At 41.6% G+C, this 25,525-nt stretch overlaps 2 protein-coding genes across 3 annotated transcripts; one reads left to right on the forward strand and one right to left on the reverse strand.

Annotated features, from left to right (window-relative positions):
* Nucleotides 1-231: 231 nt before the first annotated feature.
* LOC115057883 (G-protein coupled receptor 35) lies at nucleotides 232-2,101 on the reverse strand. The gene is made up of 2 exons (XM_029525121.1): nucleotides 2,027-2,101; nucleotides 232-1,240 (listed from the first exon to the last, which is right to left on the reverse strand). Exon 2 carries the CDS (start codon nucleotides 1,232-1,234, stop codon nucleotides 350-352), a length of 885 nt encoding a protein of 294 aa, XP_029380981.1. The 5' UTR covers nucleotides 1,235-1,240; nucleotides 2,027-2,101; the 3' UTR covers nucleotides 232-349.
* A 9,258-nt stretch (nucleotides 2,102-11,359) lies between these two features.
* On the forward strand, nucleotides 11,360-25,163 carry LOC115057313 (nuclear receptor ROR-beta-like). Of its 2 annotated transcripts, XM_029524351.1 has the most exons (11): nucleotides 11,360-11,556; nucleotides 17,835-17,920; nucleotides 18,036-18,177; nucleotides 18,756-19,033; nucleotides 19,142-19,286; nucleotides 20,198-20,319; nucleotides 20,525-20,657; nucleotides 21,137-21,244; nucleotides 21,937-22,047; nucleotides 22,350-22,462; nucleotides 22,554-25,163. In XM_029524351.1, the coding sequence occupies exons 1-11, from the start codon at nucleotides 11,550-11,552 to the stop codon at nucleotides 22,713-22,715; spliced, it is 1,407 nt and encodes a 468-aa protein (XP_029380211.1). In that variant the 5' UTR covers nucleotides 11,360-11,549; the 3' UTR covers nucleotides 22,716-25,163. The 2 variants fall into 2 exon arrangements, with proteins under 2 accessions (XP_029380211.1, XP_029380210.1); XM_029524350.1 differs by having other exon boundaries at nucleotides 18,756-19,286.
* The last annotated feature ends 362 nt before the right edge of the window (nucleotides 25,164-25,525 follow it).

Here is a 25,525-nt window from a genome sequence, read left to right on the forward strand (position 1 = left end):
TCAAAACCTGATATGCGCTGCTCCCCCACAGTAAGAAGGTTGTGGGTTCAGCTCCCGGGCTTGGGGCCTTTGTTTGCATGTTCGCTCCGTGCCTGCGTGGGTTTCCTCCCTCCGTCCAAAGACATCATGTTTGGGTTAACTGGTGACTCTAAATTGTCCGTTGTTGGTCTCTGTCTGTCTCTGTGTGTTGCCCCTGTGATGGACTGGTGACCTGTTCAGGGTGTACCCCGCCCTCACCCAGTCAGCTGGGATTGGCTCCAGCACCCCCGGGACCCGGAAACAGATGATTGGTAGGAAATGAATGAATGAAAAATATGTCCCAACATGCACGCCAAGAAAAATGCTGATTTTAGGGAGTTGAGAGAGCTTTGGTGCTCCCATTGATTTGTGAATAAAAGCTTTTCAGTAAGAAAAAATAGCTGAAGGAATCAAGGCAGCAGTTTGTGGCAGCAATCCATTCAGACACTTGTAAATATACATGTGCTGGTGGATAGTTGAGCTGCCAGTCTTGAGGTGGCTTTTGAAGGTTGACAAGAAAGGCAACATGGATTGGTGTGTAGCAGACGATGAACACAATCATGTTTGCCATGACTATAGAGAGTATGCGTTTCATTTCCTCTGAATTACTTTCCGCCTTCGACAGAATACATTTGATCTGAGTGGAACAAAACACAATGATCAGCAGAGGAATAAGAAAGCCTGGGACAATTAGCATCGTAATAGCCGCTGGTCCTAGTGGGTTATCTTTACATCTTTCATAGCATGTCCACAGTTTTTTAGGGTCGTTCTCCTTTTGGAATATAGCCCCTATTGACAGAAGAAGGCCCCAAATAACCAAACATACGACAACAGCTGTCTCCTTCTTCTTTCTCCAGCTCCTGGTCTGAAAAGGGAACTTCACAACCAGATAGCGGTGGACGCTGATGGCAGTCAGGGTCATGATGCTGGCATACATGTTGATGAAATGCACATTCATGAGGTGAGTGCACCAAGTCGTCTTCGGCAGGCAGAAGAAGGCATCATAAATCCTAAAGGGGAGGAATAGGATGAGGGCCGAATCAGCAATGGCGAGGTTGACCATGTAGATGTGGGTGTCTGTCCAGGAATCTCGCTTTGCAATGAAGGCACACAAAGCTGCAGTGTTGAAAATGGATCCTGGGATAAACAGAGCACTGTAGGCCGCACCCTGAAGGATGTCCACCTTACAACTGGAATTGGTGATGTTGCCACACATATTTACCTGTAAGAATTTTGAATAAACAGTAACTCCTTTTTTCGGTGAAAGTTTAAGTCAAAGTAACTCCAAAAAGCAGAGCAAAAACATATAAACATATAATTCATTGTTACCCAATGCCTGAATGCTCATTTGTGCACTGAGATAATTCTTTGCTTGTGTAAACAGGAGCCCACAGGCTTGTGAATGCATTCCTACATGCACTTCACTGTCTCAGTACAAGCAGCGATATTTTCATGACAATGTAAATTGACTGTAGACAGCTCAAGCCCATCCCCCAAAACTACACACCACATCTCAGCAAGACAAAAGTCCATGGTGGAAAAGATAAAAAAGGGAAGTGGGTACTAAAATATTCTCGCTGCTATAGTTTGTTCTTAAATGATGAATCCTCATAACATAATAGCCACATAACTTCAAATTATCTGCAAGTGTGTGTCAATTGAAGATTAGATAAATGTAAGGAAATCTCATCATGTTTCCTCATTGTACAAGAACTCATACATTCCTTTCAGTCAAATGATTTCTCTGAGAGCTTGATTATTCAATTTACTCTCTTTTACTGTTGTGTGGATTAACTGGAAATTATTTTGAAATGATTTTAATTTTTACGTCTTTATGTTCCCTAAGTGGAGTGTTCGGCAGCCACATGGCCACAAGACACAAAAAAGAAGCAAAAATGCAACAGCCTCAGTTCCAGTCGTTTACTGAAGCCATGTGTATACATTCAAAATCAGTGGAAAGCAGAAAATGAAGGCTGGTGAAAATTATGCCATAAAAATTAAGACTTACCAAGTGAGCTCCGCTGTGGTGGATAAAAGGTTTCAAAAAGCAGCTGTACCAGAAGCTGTCAATTGCATAGCTGTCTGTCTCATTTCCTCTCTCCTGTTGTTTTCAGTTTCAGTTGCTTAATATACTATAGTGGTGAGGTTTGTACGATCTGGCAGCTCAAATGCAATTTTCAGCCACTGTTGGCATTTTTTCACTTTTGAATTGAAAGTTGTCGCCAGAGTATTAATTTCACTGGCAATACTAGACTCCCACCGTGCAAAGATATCATGTTTGGGATAATCGGTGACTCTAAATTCTCCATAGGTCTCAGTGTGAGTGTGGCGGGTTGTTGGTCTCTGTCTGTCTCTGTGTGATGGACGACCCTGTGATGGACTGGAGACCTGTCCAGGGTGACCTTGCCCTCACCCAGTCAGCTGGGATTGGCTGCAGCACCCCCCATGAAACGGATAAGCGGTAGAAAATGAATGAATGAATGAATATTTTCCATTGTCAAACATCAACAGATGAGCAAAAAAAAAAAGGGTCTAATTTTTTATTAGCTTGTCAGCAAGTGAGAGTCACAGGTCCATGGGGCCTTTGTAAATAAGATCCTGGTTTCAATTAGATGCAGATAATAGAAACAGATCATAAAGCATTCCAGACTTGATGTCCTCATCAAAATGTGTTTCTTTCCATGTTGACAGATGGGACTTTTGGGAGGAGCGAGGTTGTTGGACACAGACCACCATGGCTTCTATTGCACACACAAATGCACAATGACACTTCCCTTAATGGGAACTTCATTAGGAATAAGCCACACAGTGACTTACTGAAACACTGTTTAAGATTTGTGTTTTCCATTGATTCACTCGTTTTGTGGTAACATTTTCCTTTGTCTTTGCTCACAGCAACTATGTGTTTGTCTATATTCTGGAGTCTGATTCACTTGTTTGTTCCTTTGTTGTGACAGAGGGAGTGAATTCGTTGGGGTGACTAAGCTTCTGGGTGCTGTGTGGCACAAATCCCGCTCAGTGAATGAGCATGATGCCAGTGTCTGTGCAACATTGCATTTGCATTGAATTCATTTGACAACTTTTTGTGATTCGCAAATTGAGTGACTTAGTAGCAGAAGCCATTACCATTTAAATCAAACACAAAAAAATGATTATGAAATGCTGGACCTAATTAGCAGCATTTGACAAGTTTGCATAGATGCATCATAGCTTTTCATACCACACTGGTTTTCAATTGTGCTTACAAAAATTTGTAAAAGAGTGCTAGTTGATGCACGCAGGTCTTCAACTCGGGGTAATGGGATCATGTTGGCAAAAAAAAAAAAAAAAAAAATAAATAAATAGTAGTTGAATATTTCTAGCTCTTGGCAACATTGTGCACAATGGTTGTCTCTGTGTCACTGGCCTTCCATGTTTAAGACAGAAGAACAGCTTTGTTTGAGATTAACAGGAGGGAGGTCTTGGTGTGGAAGGACAATGATTCACGTCTCAGGTTTAGAGCTCAACCTGTCATTCTATCATTATGTTAAAGCTGTTGTCAAAAGACACTCAAAAGCGAGCTCTGTACAACCAAATCCAGTTTTGAACTGTGTGAGCTGTTGAACAAAAGTCCACTGTCCTCAAGAAACACACAGTCAAGAGGTCATTGAGATGAGCAAAGTGGGAAAATGAGAAAAATTTCAGACCCAGTCTCAGAAGAGGATTAACGGAAAGAGTGAACAACTGGTGGCCTTCAATGAAAAAAAAAAAAAAAAGGAAGAGAGAGGGAGGATGGAAATGTGAAATCCTGAGCTGGAAAACGTTTCGGGAGGGCCAAATGGAACAGTTGAGAATACACAACACAAAAACAGATGACAGAGCAGAGAGGTTTCCAGTATGAAGTTGCCCTTTAACTTGTTGTATGTTTAATGTTGTTAAATGTTTTTTTAGTCGATGCGGTTTCAGGAACGTGATGGCATTCCCTTTCAAGACAAAGGAGTAGGCTGCCTCTGTTAGTCCATGGCCTCTGATCTGTAATGTGGCCTGTTTGAAGCCAGAGGGGGAAACAATCACCCAGTTAGGGCAAAGACTGCATGGCAGGTCCGTGCAGGTGTTACTGCTTGGTTCTGGGAATGCAGCGGTTTGTAAATGACTTCAACCTAACATATGTTTACATATCAAACATTGCACTGACCTACAAAAATCTGATTTTGACAACAAGAAGGTGGCAGAAATATTGGATTAGACCCTGTTTGTTAGCAAAAAAGTGCTTATATTTTTGCCGTTATTGAATTTTATTTTTTTTTTTTTAGATGTTCTGATTTTATTGAGAGCTGCTTGGTGCTTCAAATATATTAACCTCTGAAAATAAAGACATAGATCTAATATTGCACAGGATATGAAGGGGCTCAGTATGTCGGATGCAGCCTGTTGTTATCATTAATATGTTTTAAATCCCTTTCGGCTTATCCTGTTTTCACAGAGATATTTCCCAGATCTGCCCAGATCTGGTATATCATTGTGGATATATTTGTCTGCTGGTCTCAGTCGATCTCATTTCTCTTGACTCATGTCTGCTTGTCTGCCCCCCCCCCACCCCCCAACTGCTTGGCTATCTCTGTTTCCAGCCTCCCTGCATTCGTTCCTGCCTGTCTGGTACTGTTTGAAAGTGCCCTTTACACGTCAGTCGTGAGAGGAGGCAGTGGGTACATGGGGGGGGGGGGGGTTTCCATTGCTCTAACTAGGTCAGTGAAGACACACCCCTCTCTCCCCTTGCTGTGCCCCTGCCTGCCCCTCCTGTCTGCTTTCTCTCCCTTCTTCCTCACAGCTCCCTGCTGTGACGCAATGCAGACTTTTTGCACCGACCCCCTGTTTTCTCCTTTATTACCTCCTGAATCTGAAAAACACAGTGCACTCCACCACTCCATTAATGGCAGAGACACATCCTCCACATCAGCATAAAGCAAACATGCATCAGTCGCTGTACAAAGACAGACTTCCATGATTGCAAATGCCAGTCCAATTAGCTGAATCAATGGCACCATATGGATCTGCTTATCAGCCAGAACTCCAGTGATTTGGTCCAGCTTCCTTGGTGTGACGGTGGATTACATAATGCATTGCATAATGTTTGCAGGGATTGTTTGTGACTGGGCATCCACATTTGGAGGGGCAGTCAAATGCAGCCGTCCGAAAGTGTGTCACTGTTACTGCGTATTTGTTTTGGCAACTCACCTTTAAAGAAACTCCTCCAGTGAGCTGATATGTCTGTGTGCATGTGTGTCCATGTGCATGACACAAGGATAAAGAAGAATCGATGCATTCATCTGCAGTTTCCAAACCCCATCAAATACTTAACTTGTGACTTATCATGTGTCTGTGAAGCCTTTTGACAATATGGCCAGAAAATCAGGAAATATGCACGCTAAAGAGCATAGTCCAAATATTACATAAGCCCAACATGCTATAGCATGATCTCAGCACTGGATGTCTCTGTTTCTATGGGCTGTGCTGCAATGAGTCATCTTTGTGGTTACAGATAAACTAATTTTTAAATGATCTTCCGCATGCTTGATCCTCAAATGTTTACCTCAACAAAAAGTGATGTGCACTGTGTTTTGTATGTGCTCAACAGAGGCCAATGCACAACAAAGGACAAATGTTACCTGAATCTTCCTTAGCTGATATGTCTGTATCATGAGTGGATCATTTTGAGAAAATGTTACATCATTTGAAGCGGTCAGAGGATTGAACAAAAATAATTGTCCTGGTGTTGCACTGAAATGAAAGAGACTGGAGGATTTGAGGTTATATGGGAGGATAAAAGAAGAGTGCGGTAAGGACGGTACGGGTGTCCAGCAGCACCCCGCAGATGGCACACAGCAAATGTAGGTCATCGGGCCAAAGATGGAGGAAGCAAGACATGTGAGGCAGAAGTGAGAATAATCACGGTTGAGGAAAATGTGCATGATACTGGAATAACTCTTTACGCCTCGCTGTGTTGGCTGGCTTTATTTACTGTTAATAGAAACTAAACAGCACTCTCAGCGCCCATGTGTAACTGTAGGTGTATATGCTACATGTATCCTTCTGTGTATGTGTGTGCATTCACGCACCCCTGGGTGTAACTGGGTCAGATTCACATGGCAAAGCATGCTGATTCACACTGGAGATAAACACGGCCCTGTTACCGTGGCAACCTCATCTTACTCTTACCACATCTTTGCATGCCGTGCATTTGTATTAGCATCAGATATCTGTGTTAACGTTGACGCCGACAAATGCTTCACAGCTCGTCCCAGCAGAGGAAAACGTAAGGCCCAGTGCTGTCGTTAGTGGTTATGAACAGGCTCATCCTTTAAGTCATAAAAGGTGAGAAATTAATGGTTCAGCCATAAAAATGTGTCAACAACGAGTCCTCCCTCTATTCAAACGTTTGTGGGTGTGGACCCTGAACTTACTTTGTTGAGAACAATGGAGGAGACTTGGAAGGGTGGGGGAAACTGAGGGGGAGATCATGAGTGATACAGAGAAAAACTCACTGCTGAATGTGTTTGTCAAGACAAGTCTGGACATAATGTAGAAATGTATATGTCAGTAAGTCTCTTTGCATACATGAGACCTACAGTCTGAATTCATTGATATGTAAGAAGGTTACACCTACAGCATTACAGCATATGTGGCAGATATTAAGAGAAGTGGGTTTGTGTTTAGCATGCTGCAGATGTGATTTGTGTAATTATTTGTACAAGGGAAATGGGGAAAAATAAGTCTTCCGCTGTTCAGCACTATGTAAAGAAAGACCTTGAACTAAATGTTCAGGTGCGTTAATAATAAAATGCTGTGGTTCCACTGTGTAAACATGACGACTCATCAGTTACTGTGCTGCATTGTCAGGTACTAATATGCTGATATTATATATATATACATAGAGAGAGAGAGAGAGAGAGAGTTTTTCTCAGCCAGTCTGTGGAGTTAGTTTGGCTTTGTTCATTGAGATTCCAGAAAACTATGGGTTCAAGTAATAGATACGGACTCATAGGCTGACATAAGCTGCTAGTAAGTTACACTAAAAAAGTTACATTTTCATATGTGATTGAACAACACAACAACCCTCATTATCTGTCAATTCAAAAGTCCTGATTGGTGTGTGACTTTGTACCACATCACATCAGTGTGCTCAACTCACTTCAGGCTCTCACAAAAAAGGAAACTGAGAAATTTCTCTGGTAAAACAATCAACATATACAGTGCTTCTATTAAAGCAGTGTCGTAATTTTCCCACCTGGTTTTACGCAAGGTTGGTATGGCTTATTCAAATACGTATATTCTATCATATTTCTTTTCATTCTTTTTAAATGCTACTTTCTAATGTTCTTTTTATAATATATTTTCAGACCTCTGTGGCACCTTTAACTGTCTTGTGACTGAAAGGTGTTATGTAAACAAACTTGTATCTACTGCATCAATTATTCAGAAAACCCAGGCCTTTAATGTTGAATTAAATTCGAAATGAATAACTCTGCAGTGTTCAGCTCATGCAATAAATATGACTCTTGAAATGCGATAAGTCGAGAATGGCCAGTGATCACTTTTTCGATTCCTCCTGTACATACGACATTCAGGTTTTGCTCAAAATTTTATGCCTTCAGTGGAAGATGCAAAACACCTGTTGATTGTACAGATGTTGGGTGATAAATTGCACAAGAGCTTCACAATCACTTGAGTTGAGCAGAGTAATTTTGTAAACCTGACAAAGGAATATATTGTTGAGCTTTTTCTGGAAGGTACGTAAGAAGAAAGCGTGCATCTGGTCACGGAGATAAATCTGTACCTACTGACCTGTGATTGCACTCATATAAAATGTATTCTGCAGACTTAGCAGCTATAGAGGGAAGTAAAAACTGGAGTGATAAGGAGAAACTGAGAGCAAAGAAGAAACAGACGTGCTTGAGAGGGGCAAAAGGAATAATAAAGATAAAAAGGACGAGGAGTGAAATATAGAGAATACAGACATAGCACATGAACGTAAAGTGCAGTTGAGTGGAGGAGGACGAGTAGATCATAACAGGAGGCAACAGGGTATGTACTCTATCTGACACACTGACCTAGTGACGCAGTGAAGCTCACAGCTCCAGATTACTGAGCCATGGCTGCAGGCAAGGAGCTAGAAGGATTAATGGTGCCTCCAGAGAGGAGAAAACAGGGAGATTAACTGAATGAGGGAAGAAGGAGTGAGAGATTACAGCTCTGCGGATGGCAGGAGCCTGAAATAATCTCAGCAAACTGACTGGCTCAGTCCAGTACATGTGTACATGCATGTGCATGTGTATGTTTGTGTTTGTGTGTCTTCCTCTTCAAAGTGCAAATAATGTACAATTTAGGAAATGAAATGACATGAGGTGTTAAAAATGATCGATGTACTTTAAATTTCCCCTGTTCACTTGTTGTTCACATCACAGCATGCAGATGTTGTACTGTATACTCTGTAAGAAGCTGGACTGGAATGTAAGAGGTTGATGTTGCTGAGATTGGCCATGGGGCCCCACTGAAACCATGTGCGGCCAATCAGTTACAGTTGGTCCTTCATCCCTACAAAGACTCTTTGATGTGAGCAAAGCCTTTAAATTCATCCCTGAGGAGTCACAAGGCAACACCATCTTTGATCTGAGTCAGGAGAAACTTTATGCTTTTCCTGACAACATGACATTCTGTACAACAATAAAATGCCTGTTTCTCCAACCTTCAAAGTCATTGAGAGGCACAGATTCATGGCTGAGTCGGGGAATCCAAGAGGTTTTGCACTTTACTAAAAACTGAGATGGTGTTGAATATGTCTCAATCTATGGTTTGTGCCCGATATTTTTAGATTTCAAGGCTCCCTTTCAGATAAAGAGTTATTTCTGCAGTGTATTAAATGATCCCATCCATCACTGAATTATAGACCTGTCACTTTAAATGCCTGTAAAGCTATTGTCACCTTTTTTTCTATACTGCACCCTAGGCAAAGTGGACAGGGGCTATTTCACCTCTCTGTGTGCTCCCTGCTTGTTGTCACACACCCCATGATGTAAATATCTGTCCATTTATATATCATTTGTCTGCAACGCCCATCTGCTCCCTCATCCTGTTCTGCTGCTACTGGCCTTCCAAAAATACTCCAGCTGACCTCTCCTTCTTCCCTTCCACCTTTTACGAGAACATCAGGCAACAAAATGTCTGCCATAGGAAACCATGGTAAGACCTCCTCCTCCTCCCACCCCCGCCTCTTCTTTCTCCCTCTCTTTCTCTTTCCTCCCCTGTCTAACCGAGTTGCACTGCAGTTACGTAAGAGCTGAGGTCAAAGTGTCACTGCCGTCGTCAAGGGAGACACAGAACAGAGGGGCTTTAGAGGAGATGTGTACAGGGAGAGAAGGGACGAGGGGGCGGTGGGGGGGGGGGGAGCAAACATAAGATGCAGAGAAGAGAAAAATGTGCTAGAAAGAATTTAAAAATGCATGTATGAATAAAAAAAATTCTAACTTTTAGGATGTGCTTTATTTTTGGTGGAAATAAAGCAGACTGCACAAATAAAAGAGGAAAAGTGATTACGTATGAAAAACAAGGAAGAAGCGGAGGAAAAAACCTCGGAGAGGAAAAAAAAAACAAAGGAATGTGAGCCTTTGTGTTTCTGTGTGGGTGAATGTGTGAGTGAGAGAGAAACAGAAAAAGAAATCTATGACTGTATGTGCTCTGAGCTCGGCTGCTCCACTAACCTAGTTTGAGTAATCTCTGCCTTCATGCTGTTTCATAACATTGCTGCCAGAACATTGCATCATAAGGCCACCCGCTACAGCACCCCCACCGCCCAGCACCCACCCACCTCCCCAGCAGCAGCGACGGTCACACACTGTTTCATGTTTTTCATTCATTGATTAAACCAGGAGAGTATGGAGAGATGAGTTGCATGCTTGCATTTCTTTCTTTTTTTTTTTTTTAAGCACAACATATCCAAGGAAAGAAATTATTCATAAAGGCAAAAAAAGAAAAATAGCCATCTGTTGGGGGAAAATGATTGAGTGCAATAACAGTATAACTGAAGAGCAGAAAGATTCATATAAGTTACATAAATGAGCTGCAGAGTTGCAACGACAACCCCGTGATATGTTCCTGCATGTTTAAGACAGAAACGGGAAGCAGACAGCTGTGAGTAAAACCTTGTGAGGTCACTGGGTGTAAAATCTAGAGCGACTCCACAGCGAATTGGCTGAAAGATGGTGAGCAATCACTGGGAATGGAGCCTATTTTCTTCAGTGTAGACATGCATGCTAAGGAACAAAGCTCATTTTAATACACAAGCTGTAATAAATCTTTTATAGGTCCACAAGGTCACTGCAGCAACTGTAGATCCATTTACTCCCAATAAAGTGAAACGTGCGTTTCTTTCTCTTCTTGCTTTTTTTTTTTTTAATAAAACAGGTGTTCCTCTTTGGGAGCAATACAAACAGGCTGACTGAAGAAATTTTGTCCTATTTCATCCTTCTCTGGGACTACAACTAACCATTAGTTTCATTATTGATTAAAGTGATTAATGGATCTTGAGCCATGAGTAGTTTGGGAAGATTTCTCTTATAGGGTTAGCCTTAATGCTACATTTCTGGAGGCTGCATCAGGTCAGATGGCGACTTGAGTCATCTAAATCAAACACACACACACAAAAAAAACTGCACACACACACACACACACACACAAGTTGAATAAGGTGTTAGCTTTCAGGTAAACAAAGAACCTGTCAGTGAGCTCTGTGAGAGGTTTACAGTAACTGTTGTTCAGTCAGGGAAGTGCTGCACATATTCATGCCTGTTTGTTCTGAAAGAAGAAGTCATTGTGGATGTGATTGGCTTCCTGTCACCTCCTGGAAGTCCACTAATGAGCATTCCTCATCGCTGATCACTGGTGTTATAATTTAGGAAGACGTGAGCAGACTCTCACTTCATCCCTTTTTTTTTTACCCAACCACCTTAAGCGCGCCCCCGCAGGCGCGCTCCCGCCGGCGCTGTGAGAGGCGCTGACGGCAGTGAGATCATGTGAGAGTCCACGCTCGGAGAAAGTAGGTTAGCAGGGTAGACTGAGAGGAAGGCAGGCGGAGAATCAGAGCTGAGAGAGGACGAGGAGGAGGGGGGGGGCTGCCGAAACACCGCCGCTCCACCGTGCCGGGACTATTCTGTCAGAAAGTTCAGCCAAACGTACCCGCCGATCCGCCGATCCGGCTACGATGCCAACCGAAGCGGCTTCCTTCACCCCTTCTTCATTCTGCTCGGACTTGACCGAGCGATAAAAAGGAGAAGAGTTCAGACTAGTTTGTTTTATTTTGTTTGTTTTCCTTTTTTGGGGGGGGTGGGGGGGGGTCGTGCTTTAGGAGAGAGAGAGAGAGAGCAGGGAGCCGGGACGAAGTTAGCAGTGACAGAGCCAGTGTCCTCTGGCTGCTGCCTCTGTCTTCCTCCATCCTGTCACCTCCAGTCCCCACATGTAGTCCAGCTTCGTCGGCCTGCCGGTTACAAGAATATAACAAAATGAGGGGTAAGTTGCTTTGATATCACCTGCGGTTTGAGTTGAGAAACACCCATTGTTGTGTTTGGGTTTTGTGTCTTTTATTTAACGGGCAGCACGGACCACATGTGTGCGCACAGGGAGCGGAGTGCGCCCGTTTTCCTCCCAGTGCGCATTAATCCCTCATGACTGGATTATAGCCGCACACAGCCCCGGGCTGCACGCTGCATCGACACACACACACACACACCCTTACTGACAATCAACGAGGGCACTTTCTTTTTGTTGTTGTGTATGTGCAAGACACCTCCCAGTTTGTTTATGGCAGAAAACAGAGCCAGGTCCGAACTGTGCACACGCCTGAATGTACTTTGTATTTTATCTTAAGGGACAAATCGTGTCCGTTTCTGGACAAATCCGGATCGTGTCGCACCTGGGAGCCTTTCCGCACATTTTGCCAGAGGATCCATGGCAGAGTTATGCAATAAGGAGAGGGAGGGGCATGAAGGAAGGTTGTTGTTAGCAAAAACTAGAATTATGTAATCGAGATGTTATCCCACTGGCTTTTTAATGGTATAATTTACAAACATAAATGCTTCAAGTTTTTCGCAGTTCAATTTAAGGGGAAACTTTTTTTTTCCTGGTATCTATTTTATATAATTAAGTTTTAGATCTTGAAAATTAAAGTCCCGGAGAAGAATGACAACTTCTGCTGTTGTTGTTGCTGTTGTCGTTTTTGCTTTGTGTTTTTACAAACTGGACCAAAGCGGTGCTGGTGTTGTGATGTGATGGCAGTAGCAGCATGGCCGATTGTGTGAGTGTACAGAGGGAGACGGACCTGGCTGTTCCACTGACCTAGTTATGTCACCCAACATTATACAGCATTGGTGGCGGGGGGGGGGCTCAGCCAAGCGCCATGTGCGGCTGCTGGAGCTCGGTGACGGCCGTCCTCCGTCGTGTCGCTCCCTGACAGCCTGAGCTTGAACTTGGGGCAGCAGATTGTTCATGGCGAGGCTTGCAGGCTGCAGGCTGCAGACTCTGAAAGCCAAAAGATGGATCATTAAAAACTCAAATTATAGGCAGGCCTCGAATGTAGACTAATGTAGGCAGGTTGTGAAATGTTTATTTTAATGATCTGCATAGAGGTTTCATGAGTATGTATAATATGCATATCATAATTATTATAATTTAGGAAAATGATCCTGCAACTGTGTGCTCCTGCTGCATTTCTTGTTTTTTGGGTGTGTGTGTGTGGGGGGGGGCAGTCTAGACAAAGGTCAACATTTCAGTGTTTTAATATACAAAACAGAAGATTAGGCACAAGAAGCTTTTTCTATTTTTGTAGTGGAGGAATGAGATTATTTCTTTTTTTGCAGCAAAAAAGAGGAGGGAGGGGTTGAGGACAAAGCAGAGGGGGCCTCTGGTGGAGGGAGGTTCCCTTTTTGGCAGGATATCCAAATGTAAACAGACCTCGGCCCTTTCTTAGCCCATAGCACTGAAAATGTAGGTTAGTCACTCAGCCTATGGTTTCCAGAACAGAAGAGCATGTCAGCACTTTTATACCGATTTGGACATGCTCATGCATATTTGCAATTTCAGTCATTTTAGTGCAAATAGTTGAGTCATTCCAGTTGTTTTGGCATGTTGACAGGCTTTTAGACGCCTGTTTTGAAGTTTCCAATGCTGACACTTCCTCGGATTAATTGGCTAGATGAGTTCACCTTATTTAGTGCATGTTAACATACTGCCAAATCATAAGGCTCATGTCGTACAGTTGACAACCACCAGAGAAGGCCTATGAAATTCTTAGCTCCGTCACCCCCCCCCCCCCCCCCCATGGGCCTCAGCTTGGCCTGCGCTGGTATTTGCATCTTCTAAAATAGAGCCTATTGATTTGGATTCTCATGCAGCCTCTGGACAGCAGCAAGATTGTACATATTTATTTAGCATTTGATGAGTCTCAGCACCAGTGCTGTTGAAAATAGGGGAGAGTAAATTATTTTTGAGAGCTATGTGTTTGAGGGAGTGTTGTAATCAGTGAGACTTGCCTTTCTGGATTCAACAATTAAGTGTAAAAATAAATAAGGATTTTGACTTATCTTAAGATTTTATAGCTCAATAAGAATGAATGAAATAAAGTGAACATTGGAAGAATGTGGAAAAGTTGCTGTGATATAGCTCTGTGTTGCACTGTAAGCCTACACCAAACTATAAGGCATGACACAACAAGTGCCTCAGCACTGCTAACATGCCTAGAACTCAGCCATGGGGACCCCCACTGCCCACTGGGGGGTGTCTTCACATGCTCAGTCAATTATAGGAGCCAATAATGAAATGAAAACACTACTGAGCTTTGTCAATCTTTAGATAGGGAAGAGTTTGTAGAATTCTGCACATTATTGTGACGTGTGGAAAAAAAAGTATAACAAACTAATTTCTAAAAGAGAGAAGTGGCACGTGAGTGTTCAGTATCTGTACATATCCGGCTGTGCCCATGTGGAGGGTCAAACTTCATCGTTCTCTCATTGTCACAGTGCTGACACACTGACACACTGACTGTTGGGCAGGAGGCCCTACTTAGAGAATTATTGGTTGTTTGCTCCACATTAGATACAGAGGACTGACTTAGCATCACAAAATCAGTGATTTTTCCCCGTCACACCCCTGCTGAATTAAGGTTTTGCAGAGATAACAGAGTTGCACATTTAGCTGGCTGATAACCTCAACGAGGCCAACGAGTTTGCAACTGAGCGGTTAAAAGTGCTCCAACTACATTTTGTGGAAAGCCTTGGGTGTGCCACATAAATTGCTTTACTGCTAATACAACATCTTTGTTTGCCATAAGCATGATCTCTTCTCAGGTGCTTCATCTTTTGCTAACATTCTGTACGTTTCTGTGTAAGTAGGTGACAGATATGAAGCAATGCAGCTAGTCTTGACACAATATGTTAGTAAAGAGCAGAGTTTGGATTGATGGACTTGGAATGACTGCTCTCTCCGTGGTGCTTAAGGTCAGATGCCTCAGACTGATGTTCTAGCACAGGTCAACAATGATATTCAAGGTTAAAAGTAAATGTTAGTTTGACATTAGTATGGCTCTCAATGCCACCAGTCAGGTATTTCCATTGTTATTTACCTCAGGCCAGTGATGTATTTGTCAATTAGCCACTTCATTGTTGTGCTTACATAAAATATGAATTGGCAACTTCCTGATAATCTTTTTGAACAAAAATACAGAAAATGTAGTAATTGTTTGTATTGTCTTACAGTATATTATTATGGTTTATAGTTGTATATTATCAGTTGAATTCTTGGTTGCTTATAGTTGGGTTAAAGTTTGAATATTTCTTCATAACTTTTTTTAGAGCAAATATTGAACGAATCAACCAACATTAGACAATTGAAGGTGAGAGTATGCAGCAAGAAGTAGTTGTATGTTGCAGTTCCAGTTTTGTTTATGTGTGTGTGTGTGCATCCAAGATACCAATTTATTTATTCTGTGTCTGTAGGTAATTGATTTAAGTGCACAGTAATTTTTCATCCACCAGATTTTGCATGAGCAAATCGCATTAGAAGAAGAAACATTAGTGAGATTAATCAGGGTTTAGTGTCTCTGGGTTGTGTCTGAATATCTGGGGAGATCAGCAAAGAAGGCTGAGAAAGAATCAGGTCTATGAGCAGTTGTGGTAACAGGGGCGGGTGACCGGGCATCTGTGTAATTCTGGCTCTCAGCACAGGGCAAAAAATAGAACGGGGTGAAGCAGTAGCTCAATATCTAAGATGAGGGAGAGGGGCAGGGGATAAATAGGTGACATTCAAGTTCAAGTAGCCAGATACAGTAGGTGGTGTTACAGTCAAATAAAAAGTGTGTCCTCACTAGTAACCAAGCAGGGTTTGATTGTTAGAAAGAAATCCCTCTTTGCAGAAAGAGGTCCATGAGATATCAGTAAAGATCTCTGTTGCATGGTTACTGAACCAGTCTCCCGACCCCCACTTGGTTAATTTTACAGTTATGTAACAAAACCAATTTTATAATGAATATTCTGAGCTCCAAGGGAAATATTTGATGGCGAAGTCTGAGTACTGCTCAGTTCCACCTTAACGATGGTCTGTGGAGGGCTGGGAGCGCGCCTGCTTCCTTCTCCCCCTCCCACCGTCTCCCCCTGCAGTGGGAAAGTGTGTCAGTAGGACAGAATGTCCACATGGGCTGACAGGCTGCAGCAGCAGACTGACAGATGACTCAGCCAATACCGAGCAGGATGGGGCGCCGCTCAGCCAATGGGAAAGGCGGAGCCGGAGGAGGGCGGGGTCTCGGTGTTGCTAGAGTGAGCCCGCTGAATGAGTGTTGTGAGGAATGCTCACAGACAGGAGTTATATAATCGAGAGACGAGGGAGGGGTGGAGGGGAACCTGAGAGGGAGGGGGATATTTTTCCATTGCATGCCTGCAGCTGCCCTGATCAGTTGGAGTATTTTAGTAACAGTTTTAAGAGAGACAGCTGACTGTTTCATTAGAGGGGGGAAAAAAGGTTGGAAAGTTGTGTTTTCCAGTGCCTGGGAGTGCAACAATCTTTCCTCAATCACTAAGTGGTTTTCCATAAATCAAAGCACAAATAATGATTTTGTCACCAGGTCCAATGATTGCAAAGACGCCAAAGCTGAACAACTATGTCATAAGGTATCTATCTTATGATATAGTTGTTTTTCTTTTTTGTTGATCAAGAAAGAAGGTCTTTGTGTGTGTGTGTGTGTGTGTGTCATATGTGCAAATGTCATGTGATTTTGTGTGTTTGTGTACTGTGTTGCTTCATGGGGGCCATATACAGGGTGCAGAAAAACAGTTCACGGCAAGTTATCTTCTCTTGTACAGTGTGTACTTGCTGCGTGAGATTTTGTCTGCAAGGTTATTGTCATCAATACAAAAATAAGAACAAAATATATGCGACTTAATTGATGCTACCTTTTTACATTCTCTACCAGTGTGATGCAAATTACAGGATCCTGATCATGCTTTCATAATCCATACTATGATTATCTAATAAGAGCAGTAAAGTTATCCACATTTTGCTTTCGATTAATTATGTCTTCTACCAAACAACAAAGCAAAAGTTATAGAGCAGCATAATTGAAAAAGAAGTAACAAAATAAACATACAATTTATCAAAGAGCAGAAATGGGTTATATCAAAAGATGGCTTTTTTCCAGCTTTGAATTTCCAGTAAAGGATTTGTCAAAGATTGCCCTTGGTAATGTGGCAAGTTTAAGCCAGAACTAACCTCAGGATCACAGACTGCACATAAAATATAACTTTGTGTCCCAGGTCTGTAGCATTATCAGTAAAATGTCCAATTTCAATCTGAAACCCCAGGACTCACAAAGGTGACAGGCCTGGTGAGGTGTAACATAACAACTGATTGAAATTTAATTTTTGAGAGGCCTTGCAGCTGCATCTTGTATCAGCAGGAGACAGGAGATGGCCTTCTCATTGAACCGTGAGTACACAAAGATACAGCCGTCTGACTGGGATGTGATAAAAGCAGGAGCAACCTTTCCAAGGAGTAGAGCAGATACAAAGAGCCTAATTTTGACCAAGGGTTATAACTGGAGATAACATGACTAGAAAGAGAGAAAGCCAAAAACCCATGACTAAAATTTGGTTGGTTTGTTACAGAGATTGAAAAGCTGCCACGATTTAACTATAAAAAATGTGATTGTATTTCAGGGCAGTGAAAGACAAGGAAGACAATCTTTTAACCCTTTAAGCAAAAAGAAAATTTGTTTAATCTCGATCTTAAAATCAAAGAAACAAAATTAAACATAGTGTAATTAGGCAGTTTTCAGGTCTAGATAATAGTTTTTGGACATAATAGCTATTGCATTAATGTCCAAAGCGCTTCAGATAAAATAATAACACACGAAAATTACTGGGTAACATTTAAAATCCCTTTCTCAAATCCTCATAATTATCACATTGCTGTATTGAGCAAGGCTGAACAAAATCTTGAATAAACTCAGTAATTCAAATCCTTCAGACTTCCAGTGCAGCGAAGCCAACTCTGAATGTATGCCAAATATTTCTGTGTTCTGTGAACGTGTGTTTTACGTCTGAATGAATAATCATATATAATGTTAATGACGTTTAGTAATTTATTATTTTTGACATTGTTTCACTGTATTACTCAATGCTATGACACAAGCCAAATCACTGCAGCACCATATTAAGACTTACTAAGCTGCTGTTTGTTTATGTGAGAGACCGTAGGCAGCCACTTTGTGACCTTTGCCATCACTGTTGTTTTTGGTCCTGTAGCCCAGATCGAGGTCATCCCCTGTAAGATCTGTGGAGACAAGTCCTCAGGAATTCACTATGGAGTCATCACCTGCGAGGGCTGCAAGGTGAGAAAGAAACATGGAGTTAATCATGCTACCAATCTTCACCTCAATCAAGCCGTTTTATTTCAACTATGTGGCCATTCACAGTGTTTGTACGTGCGCTTTTGTTTGCCTATAGGGTTTCTTTCGTCGCAGCCAGCAGAACAATGCTATGTACTCTTGTTCCCGCCAGAGGAACTGCCTAATTGACCGTACAAACCGCAACCGCTGCCAGCACTGTCGCCTACAGAAGTGTCTGGCATTGGGCATGAGCAGAGATGGTAAACACACGAAGGACACTCTGTACTGTCTCTACACACTTCCCTTTACTGTAATATTCAGGGGTATACTTTTGTAAAGTGACATTTTCACTTCATGATGTTTAGTAGGCATGTAACTCTCCAGAGCAGCCTTGTGATTGGTTCCCCTTAATTTAAAAATGATACCAGAAGTATTTAAGACCCTGGCGGTGATGTTTCACATCAGCTGTCGCAACAGGCGTTACCACTTGTTCCCCTCCTATGTCGTCTGCAGAGAGAAAACAAACACAGCTGAGTGAAGAGGTGATCAAGTGTCTTCATGTAGACTGCATATAGGGTCTGGAACATACAGTGCTTGTGGATAGTGTGACATAAGGCATCTGTGTGAGCCAGGAGATTAGATTAAGGGAATGCAGCAGCTATCGAGAAGAAATTTTTGCAACAACAGGACAACAGAAATTGCAATATCTCTGCACAAATGATAAAAACAGAATATTTCATTATTTGCTATCTCAATATGTATCCCAGCTGGGCATTAAATAATTATTTGCACGATGAGTCTGTTCATAATATTAATGAATCATATTTTCTCTCTCCAGCTGTGAAGTTCGGTCGTATGTCAAAGAAGCAGCGTGATAGCCTCTATGCTGAAGTTCAGAAGCACCAGAAGTCCCAGGAGTGTGGGAGCTCTGGAGGAGGGGGCTCTACAGCTCTGTCCTTACCGAGGGAGGATGGAGTGTGTGGAGGTAGCGGGGAGGATAATGAAGAGGGTCTGAGCCGGTCCTACAGTAGCGGAGGTTCTAGCTCCACCCTCAGCGACCTCGATGATATCGCAGCACTGCCTGACCTATTTGATCTCCCGTTGACCCCCGAGGAGGCAAGCGAGTACTGCAGCCTGGAGCTGCTCGGAGGAGGTGGGGGAGCCAGCACCGGAAACACCTCCAATTCATCGTCCTCTTCTTCTTCCTCATCCTTGTCCAATCAGAATTCCCCGCAGCAAACTATACTGGACGGGGCAGACAGCAACGGGATACAACTCCTGCACACACACTCTCACACACATCCACTGCTGGGACACACACATGCACTGCTGGACCATCTGCCGGATGACTGCTCAATAACAGACCTTGGTGAGTACTGGATAATAGTTGAAGAAATTATTTATTTAATCCATGCTTTACTGAAACAGAATTGAATGAAGTGTCTGAATCACACCTGCGTGTGATTATTAGCATATATTGTATATTTCCATATTGCTGTAATATTTCATTTCCTGTTACATGTCCTGCCTTAATTGTCTAATTGAAATCCCTTTATTTTGAGTATTGTTTAAGTATTGTTTTATAACAATAGGTTACATAGTTAACCCAAGAAGCAGAAGGACATACCATATAGACAGATTGAGAAAATTATGATTTGGAGATAAAACAACAGAAAAGAAGATAAGAAAGTGCTTTAATCAGGATAACAAACAAAGAGGAAAGAGGCAATAAGAGGCAGACAGACATCATTTACTAGTGCCATCTCATACAAAAACAGGAGCAGATAAAGAATGAGGGTGGAATGGTATTTTCAGAGATAGAGTAGAAAGGGGATTTATGGAGATAGTCTGTCTAGGGACCTTGAGGGAAAAAAGCATTTGTATTTTACAACTTACAACTTTATGGTTGCTGGCAACAACAAACTAGAAGCAGGCTTTGAAAAGAGTTTTGGCCTTTTTAGAAGGAGCTATAACTAAATATGCTATCCACTGGGTATAACAAATGGTGGGAGCAGACAAGATGTTAAATTCTGCAGAAACCTTATGAACAGATGAGGCAGTAGCAGTTAGTCTTGTTGGGGACAGAAGGGTATTGCGAAGTATCTACTTTGTAATTCAAGGTCACAGTGTTAAGATCTGTGGACTTGTAAACAACACAGCAGTCAAACTCCACCATTCAGTCTCTCTGTCTCTGAGAGGCAACAACCTGCCATCAATACAAATAATGTGAACAGGAGCGCTGATGTGTGTGTGTGTGTATTTGCTTACTTTGTTTCACAGAGCGGATCACTCAGAGTATTGTCAAGTCTCACTTGGATACGTGCCAGTACAGCGCTGAAGACATGAAGAGATTCACCTGGGTACAATACACACCGGAGGAAACACGTGCTTTTCAGAACAAGGTACAGATAAAAGCCTTTCTGCTGTCGCATTTCTTAGCATTGCCAATGTAAATTAATTAATCTAACTACAATGCAAAATCAGCTATGAATACAGAATGATCAACTGACTGTGAATAGACAGATGCTTTAAAAAAATGAATTTAATCTTATTTCAATCAATTAAATGGAATTTTAAAATTGACTTGTTTGTGTGTCCCTCTTTCAGTCAGCTGAGTGGATGTGGCAGCAGTGTGCACATCATATCACCAATGCCATCCAGTACGTGGTAGAGTTTGCCAAACGCATTGCTGGCTTCATGGACCTGTGCCAGAATGATCAGATTATATTGCTGAAAGCAGGTCAGTGCACAGTCTAATGTCTCAGATGTCTCAAAATCTCAAATACTTCACCAGCTAAGTTCATTCTGCCAGAGAGTCTGAAACTTGCTCATTTTTGTTCCTTCCTGTGCTTTTGTCTTCAACCTTCTGCATTCCTTTTTTTTTTTTTACATCATTTTGTCATCCTTTATTTACATGCACCTTGTTCATACATTTGGGAGGACTGCACAATTCTGGAAACCAAATTCATAACTTTTTGCTCTTATACAACACATATCTGTGACATAAAATGCTTTTATTGGACAATTTGTTTACCCTGTTCATATTTTTGAACATTTAAAAAAAATTACGGGGCACCAATTTGGGTCAAAATTATCTACATTGCGTTACATGCGTGTTTTGTGCATGTTGGAGTATCTTCGATGTTTTCTCTCCCTCCTCTTTTGTCTTCTCTCTCCACCTCTCCATGTCTTTCCTGCTATCTGTGGCTACCATTTCAGGCTGCCTGGAGGTCCTGCTGATTCGCATGTGCCGAGCTTTCAACGTGAACAACAGCACCATTTTCTTCAATGGAAAGTTTGCTTCAGCTCCGTTCTTCAAAGCACTTGGTGAGGCTCAGATGGCGATGTGGTTTCTTTTTAGCTGAAGCTTATCCAAGTTTCACTCTCACTCCACAATAATTACCATTGGTGGTTCCCACTGTTCTCAATCCATTATCGATCCTTCAATTAATTTTAAACCAAATAACTGTGATAATTCTTCTGAAAAATCCTGTTAACAACAGTTTGTTCAATCAAGAACTGACTTAGAGAAAATAGTTATTATATACATCTTTGTCCCCATTTATAATTAAAAGTCCCTTGCTAAATGTTGCTTTTCAATTTCAAAAGCACTGTCTTGCCTCTTCAGTAACTTCAACTGTGTGGCAAGACACATGAATGGAGAAAGTGGAAAAAAAAAAGTCTGAATTGTAACAGTGTTAAAACTGTTTGAAGGAAATGTTGGACCAGTTTTCTCATTTTAAATAATGGATGTAAGTGAGCACAGCAGTATTTTTCTCTGCGTTGATTTTAATAGATTTTACGAAGCAGAGGATCTTTCATTTCTGGGAGGTTAGATGGATATTAATGGCATCAAGAAAAAGGGGTTTAATTTCATTGTGGAATTTTCCCAGTGAGCCACTATAGATAGATATTGATTTCTTTACAAATGGTCAACTGTAATCAGTATCTGCTGCATGGGTTACTGGGGCCTTCATGCTGTCATATGAGTTTATTTAACAATTTCTGTGTTTGCCCAGGTTGTGATGATCTGGTCAGTGCGGTGTTTGACCTTGGAAAAGGACTCTGCCGTCTACAGCTATCTGACGAAGAGATGGCTTTGTTTAGTGCTGCCGTTCTGCTGTCCCCCGGTGCTTATTATTCTTCTATTTCTCTTTATCACTCACTTACATTTCCATAAACAGGAACATGTTCACAAGGGAGTGCATATTACAATATGCATCAGATTGAATTTTAAGCATAAAATTGGTCATTTTCTCCCTTGAGTCCTATCAGCATGATGCATCACTCAAGAGCTTATGCAACGCATGCTGCCAGACAACATGGAGTAAAATGATTTTTTCAACATTGAAGCAGCTCAGAGTTGCACAGAAACGTGTACACATGCACACACTTGAAGCATATTAAAGGGTTGTTCTTTTCTTTCCTGTAGAACGACCCTGGCTGACAGAAGGCCAGAAGGTTCAGAAACTCCAGGAGAAAGTCTACCTGGCTCTGCAGCACAGTCTACATAAGAGTGGTGCCTCAGATGAGAAACTGGACAAGGTGAGGATAAACTGGCACAACTCTTCTTTAACACACCCAAGTGTGTAAACAAGTATAGGAATCTACCTTTGTATCTCTTCTGTCCCCACAGATGGTAGCCAAACTGCCCATAATGAAGTCCATCTGTAACCTCCACATTGATAAACTGGAGTTTTTCCGTTTGGTCCACCCAGAGACCGCCTACAGTTTCCCACCATTGTATCGGGAAGTGTTTGGCAGCGAGATGTCCCTGCCGGATTCCACCAACAGCTAGAAAGGCAGATAAATGACACAAGAGAGATGGAGAGAGTGTATTAAGAAGTAGGGAAGCAAGAGGAGAGACAAAGAAGAATAGAGATGTTGGAGCTCAAGAACCAGCAGTTAAGAGACAATCCAGGAACTTTTAATACTCCGTCTCCTATGATCCCAAAGTAGTCCTCCACTTTCCCAGCAAGCAAAGCACCTTACACTACAGATCGCACACACTCATGGTCCTCTGCACATTGTGGCATTAACAACAAGCAGATGGGCAATATCATACTAACACAGCAGCCCACTTCAAATGTAACAGCTCCAAGCTCTAACACTTATTTAAGATCAGATCCACCGTGGATCATCCAACCTGTTATGAATGTACCTCATGAATAAGCACCAGTGCACACGCCAGAAACCACCTACAGTGAATGTACAACTCTGCCACTCTGAGACAGAGTTTTACACATAGTATTAGAATGAAATTGTGATCAACAGGTCTCAATACAGCTCTCGGTCAATATATCTCTCTATGTTAATACATCTCAGTATGGTACAGCTTTGTATTCATACAGACAATATGCTTGTACTGACCATCACTTAGGGACCAAGATCATGAGTCATTTTCTCAGATATAGTAACAAACACACGGATATGACATGACTCGTGGCTTAGGCTGACCTCCCTCATCAGCTGAGAACCAGTTTCACACACATTTAGACGGTGTTCGGTGCTGCCTTTTTGTAGGCTCTTGTAATGCAATGAGAAACCTCAGTCCCACACACCCTTTCCTTGTAAATGCCACTTAGAGACAGGACAAGATGAAATTATCTTTAATTTATATACACATTTATAAACAAATATTTTAAATAAGAATGTAAATAGATGACTATATAAGTATATGGAGAGAGTTAGAAGGTGTGTTCAGTTCAGAAAGAAAGGATGAAAAGTGAATTGTAAGACAAAGAGGACAAACAAAGGTGGATGTGTGAGGATAGCTGATTTTTGGACTGAAGTCGTTTTTCGGGACTATTTCTCCTCTCTTGACAGTACTCTCAGGTTTCCGTGGCAACAAACCCCCTCTTGCCGTGACGGCAAACCCAGCTGGGTTAGGCACAGTCCTCGTGCCATGGGGTGGACACTTGTTGCAGATACAACACAGCAGGGGAGGCAGTGTATCCAAACAAAGGCAAAAGAAAAAAAACTTTGCCAATGTCTTGCATTTAAAACTGAGACCTTTCAGTCCGTGCAGTTTCTGCTGTCCCCTGCCTAAAGAGACTAGAGGACAAACAGGACACTAAAGAAAAGAAAAAGCAAGGCAAAAGATGACTTTATGAACTGTAAAATAAAAAGGGGACACACAGGGTCTCCCCCCTGTTTCTAACCAGCAGTCTGAGGAGTAGGTGTAGTATAACTGTGTTTCACTCATAATGTTTTTGTTGGTTAAAGGCCAGATGATGATGGTCCATAATATGTATCATAAACCCACCCTGCTGGTTGGAGCAACTGTATTATTTGGTACATTTGCTGTCCCCCCTCCTGAAGTCCTAAACCCAACACTTGTTCGAATACCAAGCACTTATACTTCCGTCTTTCTCACTGGACACTTGTCTAAAGCCAGACAGAGCTATCAGCTGCCCCCCTGAGTTGGGCCTCAATGCCAGTAAGACTTAATATTTTCCACTCAATCTGTTTTCATTATTTTAGTTTTTATTCCACGTATGTCACACAAGTTTCCATAACTGTTTACTTTTTAAAGTGCGTAAATAACACTTTCTGAAAGTTACAATAGCATTGAGATAATGAAAATGTCTTACTTGGGGTGCTGTGAAATTCTTGAGCAGAATCTGAGGATCTGCTGTTTGCCGCTCAGGGAGCTAGCTGTGATCTCTTGTCCCTTTATTTCCAGTGTCGTCTCTTAGCCTTGTACTCCTCACACCTTTGCACCTGAGATGAGACCCATAACCATAATCACTGTGGACGTAACTTCTATTTTTGTGAATGTTACTCACAAAGTGTCAAAGCCCTTCCCGTTTGTCCTAATATTGTAACATTAAATTTAAGAAACATAGGAATTAAAAAATAAAGAAACAAATCAGTTAGATTTCAAAATGGATTTCATTATTGGGGTTTAATGTTTCTTTTGCTGTGATTTTCATTTAATTGTCAGTCTTTTATCCACCTTTTTCTTTACATGTCTCCACTTTTGTCTTGTAAAGTCAGTGATCTATTTTTTTTAATTGAAGAAAGATTAGGAAAAGTACAAACAAAAAATAATAGTTTGTTTCCCTTCTCTTTCCCTGTATGACAAAATGTACAAGAGGTATATTACTAGTCCAAGAGTAACTGCGTCACACAGCTCAATATATATTGTTGTCCAATGGGATACCTTATATGTGGTTTTAAGAATGTAATAAATTGTTTTTTCTTTTGAAATGTTTCTTTGTCTTATTAAAACTGTCTGATCTTATATTGTGCATATCATACTTCTTTTATTCTATTAATATAGCCGTAATATAATAAGTGACAAAATCATTCATCAATCAGAGCTGTTTTCAGTGTAAAAGGAGAATCTAAACAATGGTAGGTTTAGATTAGATTTAGGTACACAAAGGTCAATGAATATCACTAAGTAAATATCTGGGTCAACATAAAAAGTTGTTGTAAAGTTTTTTTTCTGCCTTTTCAGTGGATTTTGTTTGCTCAGACTGAAGATATTGACATACCCGTTTTTCCTGCTTTGTGTGTACCATAGTTTAAAACACGAACAAGCAGCAATTCTGTCAATCAGGGGGTGTTTGGGTGCATGATTTAGTGTGTGTGTGTGTGTGT

This window comes from Echeneis naucrates, chromosome 17, assembly GCF_900963305.1.
Source record: "Echeneis naucrates chromosome 17, fEcheNa1.1, whole genome shotgun sequence".
Lineage (NCBI taxonomy): Eukaryota > Metazoa > Chordata > Actinopteri > Carangiformes > Echeneidae > Echeneis > Echeneis naucrates.